Genomic DNA, 11,630 nt, shown 5'->3' with positions numbered 1-11,630 from the left:
GCTGCGCCCGTGCACAATTGCGCACTGCTCGCACATTCTCAGCGCACAAGAAAATCTAGCGAGCGCACAAAAATGAGGGCTCAAAATTACTAATTAAGAAGCGACTTAAGTCGAAGTTACAGTGCATGAAGGTAAAAATACACGGGTTCCCCTGACGTTGTGTCCTAAATGCGGTATTTTGAAGTCGAGTCGAAGTAGAACGAAGTTGAGTAAAGTTAGTAGAGTTTGTCGAGAACCGGCTTCTTCGGCTCGGGTCCTAAACGGCTCTTCAGGTTGATTTTGCTTCTTCAATCCCAATATGACCAAATATTATGTAAAATTATGCACAAAATGACTTAAAGGAAGGGGCGAATAGAACAAAAAGAAAAAAATACCAAAATCAAAAAGTAGTGAAAAGCTGAGAAAAAAAGAAACAGAAGGAAGAGAAAAAAAGAAGGAAACATTTGGAAAAAAGCCAGAAAAAAAGAAAAGAAAGAAATGTAGGAAAAAAAGTAAATAGAGAACAAAAAGAAAAAAGTAACAGCTTGGAAAAAATAAACACAATGAGATCTTTTAAAGGAATTCAAAAAATAGGAGAAAACAAACACGGAAAAAAGAAGAAAAGTTTGTGTTGCATTCAAATAATTTCCAATTATATCAAGTGAATCTTGTTGCCAACATTGTACTTTCACTAAAAAATGTGATTAAGTACAGTTCTGCATCTTACAACCGACTAAATAAGCCCCCAAAAATGTTAATATTATGCGACAAAATATATCAGGAAATAAAAAAAAAATGGATATCTCGTGAAAGAATTGTAAGAACAAACGACGTTTGTAGGCCGGGCAACCTTTTGCAATAGTACATGAGTCAATTCATTCAAAAGAGAAAAATAATTTTGCATTGCCGGAAACTCAGCAAAATATAAATTGATGTCAAGTTTTGGACATGTTTGATAATTAATCATCTTGCCACACTTGGGATTATGGTTGCTCACTGTTGTTTCAAGCGTTGCCTACCGACTTTGTGTGAATGCTCAGACCCGTGGAAAATTAAAGGGAACATTGGTGGAGACTCCAATTTGCCAACTGTGTTCGGAAAAAGGAACCCTGGAAAGTGTTCTGAGCTACTGCCAAAAGCGTTTGGCAAGGGAAGATAGACCTGGCGACCCAACCAGGTGCTGAAGCCAATTGCCAAAAAAGAGGTATTAACAGCTCAAGCCGTGCGCAAAACACCAACTGGGAAACTTGTTTCGACAGAGAAGGAACCAAGCCATAAACAAGGGGAAACACGGCTCCAGCAGGGATCTTGGCAATGGTCCAGAACTGGCAGTTCTCTGTAGACCTGGAGAAGCAGCTGTGGTTCTATCAGCACATGGTCAGCACCAACCTAAGGCAGGAGCTCCTACTGCCCTCAGAGAGCACCAAAAACATCGTGGGGGAGTCCCACGAAAGTAAGAGGACCAAGTACCAACTGCTGGTCATTAACTGTCGGCAGCAGTGCTTGAAGGAGAGATGCATGCCCATCGAAGTTGGCAGCAGAAGATTTGTGGGGCCTTCACTCCAGAAAGCTTTAAGCGCCCTTAATTACATTAAAAAAGAAAAAAAATATATTAAAAAATAAATAAATAAAATGAGATTTGTTTCTTGAAACAAGTATCCCTTGGCTTAAAAATATGCTGTGAATCACTGGTTTAAGCAACATAAGGAAGAACATTTCCTAGCTGCTGTTTTCAGTAGAAGACATGATCACGTTTCACCATTTTGTCATCGATTCAAGCTCATTGACTTCCTTTCTCTCTATTAAGCTGAGGGAGGATAATGACTTTTGAGATCTTTTGACTGACAACATATGCCACAAGCTTCAAATGGTCAGTCTGTGATTTGTCGAGTAAATAGAGCATGATTATATTTTGGAAAAAATACTTCTGACAGTTTCCTATGGCTCACTTAACGACCAATCATTGTTTCCTTTGCTCTTGCTTGATTGGTCATTAGCAGACTCGCTAACCATACAGCGAGTATGAAAAATCATCTGTACTTTGCGCAGTCTAAAAGACATTGTCAAGTCATCAACACATTCTCAAAAACTATGCATTGCTCCCTATCCAGTCTGAAGGGCATTGTTGAGTCATCAACACAGCCCAGAAAAAAAATTGGGTGCTCTCTGCATTGTCTGGAGGACATTGCCAGCTCTTGCTACTGCAAGAGAACATTAACAAGAACTACTCTCACCTATTTGCAAACAAAACTAGAAGAGAGACTAGAAGAAATACCATGGAAATGTTGCCTATTTATCCCAATGTTCTTTTTTTTTACTTTTATTACATGTTTATCCTGGAGGGCCATGTCTAATATTGTCAAACAATGTACACTACATTGTAATCAATAACAACAGAGACAATTGTCATGAGCTCTCTCTCTCTACCAGTAACCAGCACCAATCACCTCCCTGCTCTGTCACTGCACCCTGATCTGTTCCACCTGTCTGTTCTCATTTACCACCAGCTGTTCTAAATTCCCTGCAGATCAAGCTCTGTATTTAAAGCCCTGCCTTACAGCCTACTGTTGTCAGATCGTCTGCAAAGCCTACACCCAGAACCTGTTTGTCTGCGCCGCAATCCATTTTCCCCACTCGACTATTGCTGAGAGTGGGGGCTGAGAGGGCACATTTATGCCATGCGCTATTTCTTTCTCCATTCTTTCCGCCTAAAATGAAAAGTTCACATGCGGCTGTGATCCATTATTCCCGGTTGAATACTGTTGAGCGGGTGCAGGCAGAACGCATGTTAAAAAGAGGAGGGGGGGTACTTTTGAGGGTTTTGCATATCGGACGGGGGATATTGTTCCCATTAACCACAATGAATGATGGATTACAATAGTTATTTTTCCAATTTTTTTTTTTTTTAAGTATGTTGCCTTTTTTTAAATTAAAAAAACTTCTTGAATGGGTTCGAAACCAAGAATACAGAAAAAATGAGGGAAAGTGGGGGATTTTTTTTTCTTAATTGTAATTTAGCACCGTAAATAAACGGCGCACTGGTGGTTTGTTTAGATTTTTCCAAGGGAAAAATAACATCACTCATCAGAAACACTGAGCTCCTTAGAAAAAAATACAATAAAAAAAGAAAAATGTAACCCTTAAAAAATGTAATCAAATTCAAAATGGTAATTATTGATGATAAAGTGATAAAATTGCATTTAATACATTTTTAGTAGCATGTAACATTCAGCGAATCGTTAGGTTGTTTCCAAAATGTTACAAATACAGCAGTTTTATCATTTATCTAGGTGAGCAAGCATCCCCGCACTTCCTTTATCGGCAGATAAGCAACATTTTGTCATAACAACAACCTGGTAATAACACATTAATAACAGTAATAAAGTTTTAACATAAGCCTGTAAATTATATGTGTAAAACACTCAGTGTCCTTATACAAGGCAGATGTTCAAGTGGTTGACTGCCTAATTTAATATTTAGAATAATTACACCCCAGTACTAACATAGTAATAACACCAGAAGCTGTTGTTTCACAGGTGCATATGAAAGTGGTAGCCCTTAATGTTAATCAGTAACAAAAAAGTATCTCTTAGCTTCAAAAAGGTTGATGAACCATGCGCTAGGAGATACAGTAAGTTAAAAAAAAGCAGTTTTTTGGGCACGGAAAATCAAGATACATAATATATATCGTAAGAAATATTACTTAAAGCCACTGAAATAATGCTATATGACTACAAACCTTTCCTCATTTCTCTGAAATACTCATGAATGAATCTGCAGATCCCGCCCCATGCGCTCTCTCATTACAACCCGGAGTCGCCCCCTCCCTCGGATGCTGCCGGCCCTCCCCGGGATAAAATGCACGGCGAGTCGGGCCGAGCTCCCACTGAGCTCACAAGCGTCGTCTTGCTGCTTTAGTGGCTCGTGCGAGACGTTCGACACTCACTCTGACACATGCAGACGGGGGCTCGTTCCTCCCCCTCTCGCTAACACACATACACACAAACACGCACAGTCAGTCATCAAGCTCATTCACCTCCCGTCTGGCCACGGGTCAGCAGCTCAGACAGGCGACTTGTTGCTCCCCAACTGGAGAGAACAGTCCTTTGCCAGGTGCTCTCACGCAATTTTGATCACCCCAAAAAACTTCAGCATCCTTCTAGGGGGAGGAAGGAGGCGGACAAGCGAAAAGGATGGAGATCCAGTCCTGGGAAGACATGTGAAGGCCAGACCAAGATGCCAACCTTGCAGCAGTAGGAAGCCAATCTCCATCCAGGTAAAGGGGAGTCTACTGCCCTCTCCCTTCAGGATTCCCTCTCCCGGACGTCTCCCACCCACCAGCATGGCTGCACCTATCACGATAAGGTGCACTCAGGGAGTGTGACCCACCATGCAGAGATGGACGCCACCCGTCGCACCAGGTCCTGATGCCAAGCGCCAGCCAACCACCGCCACCTCCATTTACCTGGCCCTGCTGCTGGCGAGTGCCGGGGCCGCCTCTGGTGCCTGCAGCCCCGGGCCGGGGCAGGAGCCCCTGCAGGTCCTGGCCAACTGCTCGTGGACATTGGGAAGGCACACGAGAAGTTACAACCACCTGGAGGGCGACGTGCGGCTTCGCCGGCTTTACTCAGCCAACAAGTTCTTTTTGTGCATCGACAGGACGGGCAAGGTGGACGGCACGCGGCGGAAAAACTACGCTGACAGTAAGTTGCTGACGCCGCGTTTCTTGAGGGTGACGTTCGACTTCTCTTTTTAACGATCAGATGTTGTTATCTGGTATTTTATGGCGGTGCTTAAGGATGCCCTGCATCTATGTCACTGCACTGTTATGTTTAGAAGAGCAGGAGACACAGGTTGCTAGGTAGGGCGAGCACACTCCTCGAGGGACAAACGGCGTCGCTGCATTTTTTTCTTTGAGGATAGACATTGGGCATCTGTTGGTATGGAAAAACAAAGCGTCTCGTTGGGGATTAACTTGTCACAACTGTGAGGAAAGGGTATCACTTGTGAGTAGCAGGTAGATATGGAAACCACCACGAGGGCTTAGACTGAGGACGCTGCTGACCCATTATACTTTACAGTGGGGTCTCCAATGTGGGCCCTCTAAGATCACCTGTGTTCTAAAATTAGCTCACCATTGTGATTTTCTGGGAAATGTGATTCTAACTTGCATACTGCTTCGGTTGTCAACCCTACTTGTAATAATAATGATCTGGTGAGACATTAGTAATAACATAGTAATAACATGGTAATAACACAAAAATTGTTATTTTTTCTTAAATACACATGAAACCTGTGGCCTTTTGCGCTAATCTAGTCAAGTGAAGTCTAATCAAGTCAAGTCAAATTTATTCATATAGCCCAAAATGTCTCAAAAGACTTCACAGGTCACAATTACACCATAACCTGATCTTTTTTATGGACGATCGGTTATCCCCTTCAAAATAAAACGATACTTTCCAAAGATCTCAGCTCCCTTTTCATTGGTATTATAAAGTTTGTCACTTTCCTTTCTCTGCTGAAATAATCAGTGGAATTTTTCGCTTTTATTTAACAGGGCCACTTGAGGGCCACATAAAATAATAAAGCAGGACACATTTGAGTTTGTCACAAGTACTATAAGAAGTGAGTACTGAACTTTGAAGAAAATTTGGTTTGCATGGGGTCTAATTTTCGGGAGAAATTTGTAAACAACCATAAAATTGTGATCTCTGTACCACTACTATTCTGTCCCGCCAAAGAGTAGGTTCTGTTTTTCAAGCAAATAGTTACTTAATACCTTGGAATTGCCTAACTTTATGTCATTATTTCCTGTTTTTTCTATCTAAAGATTTCTTCATTAGTTTGTTTTGCGAAAAAAATCCGCAATAAGCTACTTAAATTGAAATTATGGTTTTCTAAAGTTGAAAAGGAATAGACTATAAATTGTTGTTCTAGCGGCTGTGTCAAAATGAACTTAATTTGGATCAAAACAGAACAATTCACCTTTTTAAGTGATGGAATCCACCTTAAAATGTGGGTCAAATAAAGAACTGGCAAATAAATGCCACAAAATATCAAGAACCGGGACAGGACCCAAACGCGTGACGTTCTCACACAAGCCTTATTTTATGGGGAATGGGGAGTCATGCACGTTAGGCATCGGTCTGGCGTGGAAAGACAGGAAGCCAGAGACCAACGAGATCGATTCCAATTGCCCAAGCAGATATCGGACAGATGGGGTCGATACCACAAAGGGCGGGACAGACAGGATTGATCATGAAACAGGATATCGAAATAAACAGGACAAACTAGACGGGGAAAAAAGTGGAGAGAATAATAAACAGGACAAAAATAGACGGGGACGAAAGTGGAAACCGATATTTAACAGGACACAATGAACGGGAACAATACCGGACAAGAGATACCAACAGGAAAACTGGACCAAGTCAGAACCAACGTCTTGCGAGGCAGAGGTTCGTTTACGGACTGACCCAGGAAAAATGAGAGCACTGAGCTTAAAAAGACGGAAAGCCAAACTGTCAATGCACCTCAGCTGGTGCCACACGGGCGGGGCCAATTGGGCGCCATGGCAACTATGACACAAAATGGGTTATTTTTTGAGTAATACTTATATTCATGGAACTAAAAGGCACATATGAAAAACGAAAAAAAAAAGTCAATACACAGGACAAAACGGTAAATAGAACTGGAAATGCACGATTACATTGAACTTTACGGTAACCATTGAGGAAAAAATCAATTCATTTTTATACCTCAACTGTATTGATAAAAGGGTTCGTATGGGTGCTTAAAAGCCTTGAAAATGCCTGAAATTTGTGGCAATGTTTTCAAAGAATTGAAATAACATGAATTTTGGGTGAAATCCCTGTAAATGGTTGAAATGGTTACCATGTTTCTTAACAATTCTGCTTAAAAACGACGCTGACACTGCTCCTGCGTGGCTCGCTCTGCCATTGCATTTCTTTCTCTCTCGTGATTAAAGGCCGCTCAATAGTTTGTATAGCATTGTCCTAATAAGCATCATTGCCTCCTACGGGTTGCGCCCAAGAGGACGGGTCACTGCGCCACCTAAACAGGACACTATGAATTATGTATCAGTGTAAGGTTTGCGTCTGAATTATGGACATTTATTATGGACCATGCAAAAAATGGTGTTTCCCAGTGGTAATTTGTAATGGGGCGGCCTAAGCTCAGGAGGTAGAGCACTAGTCTTAGGATCAAGAGGTTGCAGGTTCGATACCCGGCTCCTCTTGCGTGTTGAAGTGTCCTTGGGCAAGACACTGAATTCCTAATGCCCCCAATATGCAGGTAGTTGCCTGGCATGGCTGACTCTATCGGTGTGTGAGTGTGTGTGAATGGGTAAGTATTTAGCTGTCCATGAATCGAACCCAAAAGTTTTAGTTTGCGTATTCGTCTTTATTTTCATAAGCATGATTATTTGGGGTGACTGTTGTAAGCCCAATTTTGGTTAATTTATTCTTACTTGATTGTTTTTAGACTACGGGTCACCAAATTATCACCAGTTTTTTATTTGTCACCAAATTATCCATTATCCCGATCGCATGTGGCTGCAAGAAAAGGAATTGTATAGTAGGGCAGTTCTATCAGGCCTGGCGGCTCTATTTTGGCGTTATTTCAACCTAAAATAAAGGTCACTTGTACGCCCGTAATCCATTATCCCTAAACCCACATTACTGCAAGTTGGGAGAAGCAGAAGGCGTTTTCTGACTCACTGAAAATGAACTGCACTGTTTTGGCCGGACCCGGTTGAGACGGCTGCATATCCTGCATGATTTTGGAAGTTTCTCTTCTTTGACTTAGTTGACACAAATTAGGAGCTTGTTAGCAAGCTGCAGGAGCTTGGAATGACCTATATTGGAGCAGAGAAAACTAAAAAAACAGGCAGGACAGGCGGCACTTGAGGACCCGAGTGCCCAGGTCTGGTTTTGGTCATGATTCATAACCCCAGTTGAATATTCTCAAGAGCAGGGATCGGCAGAGTGCATTTTTTCGATGGTTTGTGCCACTGAAGCGGGCCATTGGAAAATGTCTTGCGAGTGTTGCTTGGCTTTGGAGACATGCCACGGACATATCTAAAACTGCAAGTCATTGTTTGACACAATGCAGCTCATTTTTCTCTTGTGCTTCTCTCGGCATTATAACATGATGTGGCTGCCACATTAGACCTGCAGGCCATGAGTTTGACACATGTGTTTTAACCCCTGTATGCATAAATGGGGCCTACTCATGGACAATGTTGGGAACATTGAATATTATAATTAACACAGATACGTAACGGTGATGTTTATTTTTGGTAATGGGGTGATCTTTTTTTTTTGTGTTACTTTGAATAATTTGAGACGAGGCGTGTTGGACGGGTGTTTACTTTTGCGTCACTTGCAAGAAAACCATAACATACAACTGTACACATTAGGGGACACATCGCACGTGCTCAGTAACAAGTATTTTTTATGTTATTAAGCACTGGATAGTAACCTTATTTTGTTTTACCGTTGACTTTTGTTGTAAGCAAAACATTTAAAGTGCAGTTGCCTATTTCTACTTGACCAGTTGTCTTAGGTTGTGAAAGTTTGACTTATTTATTTTACAATGCAGTGTTAAACACACTTTACCAGCTCAGTAGCCTAGATGGTAGGGCGCCCGCTTTGAGACTGGGAGGTCGCTGGTTCGCGCCTCGGCCGAGTCATACCTAAGACTTATAACATTGGTAAAATGGCGGCGCCCTCTGTTGGCTGCGGCTGCATCGGCTCGCTACAACGGGTCAGGTGTATCGACATTTTGTTCTTACAAAGAATGACAATACAAAGGAAATTATTATAATTAATTATATTGTTGAATTCTTTACTTTTTTCGAGTGAAAATATTCGAAGTACAGTAGCATATTTCTATTTGAGCAGTTGTCTTTCTAGAGATTGTGATTTATTCTATCGATTGAAACTCACACTTTACTGTTTTCCAGTTGTCTTTTGCTGGGAACAAAATCTTTGAAGTGCAGTAGCTTATGTCTACTTGACCAGGTTGTGAGAGTAAGATACGATTCATTGAACTCACTTTATTTTGTTTACAGCTGATTGTTGTTTTCTGATATTGTTTACTGTTTATTTTGGTTGCGCCTCAAGTGTAAGATAAATCTGTTGCTGGTGAGGTGCAATGGTAAATGGTCTGCATTCATATCGCGCTTTTCAAGTCAGTGAAGACCTCCCAAAGCGCTTTACAACCCATTTACACACACACTCACACACCAATAGGGAATAAACATAACAAGGTTCTATAACACAGGTACCTGTCTGTTCTTCTCTATTTTACTGAATGAAATACTGCCCAGAAAATTTCAAATTATTTGACATACAACAACTTATTTTTAAACAAACAGAAATAGTTACTTTCTCTGGTAACTAATTACTTTTACCATAGAGTATTTCAGTGACTAACTCAGTTACTTTTTGGACGAAGTAATGAGTAACTATAACTGATTGCATTTTTTTTTATTAATAACGTGGCCAACACTGCTCTTGATGGACTGTTTGTACTAGTAAGTAATGAATCCAAGGGTTCAAAATTGAGCATTGAACTGTACATAAAATTTGCTCTGCACAGGTCTAGCTCAAGTCGGACTAAATGTTGTGTGCACGTAGCGCTCGTAGTTCAAAAGACACCCGAGAAGCGCGATGGCCGCTTCTCATTGTGTGCATCAATAGATCCCTTTCAGACATTTGACCAGGTCAGAGGAGCTGACTCACGAGCTGACCCGAACCCCACGTCCGTCACTTTCTGAGTGACGGTCCGCAACGCGGTGGGTTGTAATATTTATGTGTTTGTAATGGCTCTTTTTTATGACGACTGTGTTAGTCAGAGTTTTTCCACATGGCTACCGAGGTGGAAGGGAAGGAACAGCTGTTGTGTTAAAGTCACTCACTGGCTTGGTGCCAACATTGCAACTCACCTGTGCAAACCAGGCACCTGGAATTGCCTTTCACACCTACATGAACTTGTTTGAGAGTCAAGTTGAGGTGGCTTGTGTGGAACGTATTCAATTGGAAATTGAATAGTTGCATTTTCGGTTCATTCAGGCGTCATTATCGTACAACAAACCCCTGGGTAATGACATAGAACTTTTCTGCAAGGTGAAATGTCACAGTTGCCATGGCGCCCAATTGGCCCTCCCCGTGTGGCGCCAGCTGCGGCTCGTTGACAGATTGGCTTTTGGTCTATTTAAGCTCAGTGCTCTCACTCTTCCTGTGTCAGTCCATCAACGAACCTCTGCCCCGCAAGACATGGGTTTGACTCGGTTCTGTTTCTTGTTGATATATCCTGTCCAGTATTGTTCCCGTTTATTTTGTCCTGTTGAATATCGGTTTCCACATTCGTTCCCGTCTAGTTTGCCCTGTTTAATTTCAATATCTTCTTTTTGTTATCAATCGTGTCTGTCCCGTTCTGTCTGGTATCGACCCCATCTGTCCGATATCTGCTCGGGCAATTGGTATCGATCTCGTCGGCCTCTGGCTTCCTATCATTCTATGCCAGATTGCTGTTTGCGGCTTGTGTGAGAAACATCACGCATTTGGATGTCAGGGACCAGAACAAGCACTCGGATCCAATAGCAACAGTTTTATAGTTTATTTGGACAAGGTTCGGTGGAGCAGGCTTGAGACGTCGGGTCTTGGTAGCAGAAAGCCTCTTTGGACGGAATGGCAGCTCCGTGGTGAAACGCGTGACGAGTAACGTAGCAGGTAAGTCGGTGGCCGGGGCGGGAGAGTAGGTCGTAAACTTTTAACAGAAAAGGGTCAGGCAACGAGAAGCAGGCTTGGAATACACAAAGGGAACGTGGGTACCTTGAATGTTGGAGGCTCACTCATGGAAACGAGGAGTACACTCGAACGTCCATCTCTGGACGCTGACAGCTTAAGTAGAAAGCTTCCACCAATCAGGAAGCACGCCAGCTGATTACCTCAGGTGGATCCAGTTAGGTAATCACGACAGAACCCCCCCCTCAAGGGACGGCTCCAGAAGTCCCCCAGGGAAAAAAATTAATCCAAAACACGTCACATGGAAACACAGGTAATCCAAGGGAACAAAAAGTCATAGGCCAGTTACGAATAATCCCCAAAACCCAAAATACGTCACCGATAATCCAAAATAGAGAGTCCAGCGGTCGACCGACGAACCCCAGAGGACCCCTCAGAATTCTTCCGAATGGACAGACACCCCATCGTCTGCATCTGAAGGGGCGGTAGCGGGTGGGTCCGCAGGCGTAGGAGTACCAGCGCCAGACCCCCGAGGACGACCACGGCGCGGTGCTGGTTGGTCTGGATGTAGTCGATGGAACTCCGCCACAAGAGACCGGTCCAGGATCTGCCTGCTGGGAACCCATGATCTCTCCTCCGGACCATATCCCTCCCAGTCGACCAAGTACTGGAAGCCCCGACCCCTGCGTCGGGAGCGTAGCAGGCGGCGCACTGTATAGATAGGCTCCCCGTCCAAGGAGCGTGGAGCCGGGGGAGGAGGTGGAATGGGTGCCAACAGGCTCTGGCTGACGGGCTTGATCCGGGAGACATGAAACGTGGGGTGCACTCTCATAGATCTTGGTAGACGGAGACGGACTGCTGAGGAGTTGATAATTCTAACAA

At 43.0% G+C, this 11,630-nt stretch overlaps 1 protein-coding gene across 1 annotated transcript in view; it reads left to right on the top strand.

Annotated features, from left to right (window-relative positions):
- Window positions 1-3,880: 3,880 nt before the first annotated feature.
- Window positions 3,881-11,630, top strand: part of fgf22 (fibroblast growth factor 22) — a 67,632-nt gene continuing 59,882 nt past the window's right edge. Inside the window, exon 1 of the mRNA XM_088350550.1 lies at window positions 3,881-4,682. Within this exon, the coding sequence (XP_088206676.1) occupies window positions 4,370-4,682 (313 nt within the window). The 5' untranslated portion in view covers window positions 3,881-4,369. The remainder of the gene's footprint in view (window positions 4,683-11,630) is intronic.

The sequence above is a fragment of the Urocampus carinirostris genome, chromosome 12 (genome assembly GCF_059441175.1).
Source record: "Urocampus carinirostris isolate Australia breed hairy pipefish chromosome 12, RoL_Ucar_1.0, whole genome shotgun sequence".
In the NCBI taxonomy this organism is placed as follows: Eukaryota; Metazoa; Chordata; class Actinopteri; order Syngnathiformes; family Syngnathidae; genus Urocampus; species Urocampus carinirostris.
This window is presented reverse-complemented; position numbering and strand designations above follow the sequence as displayed.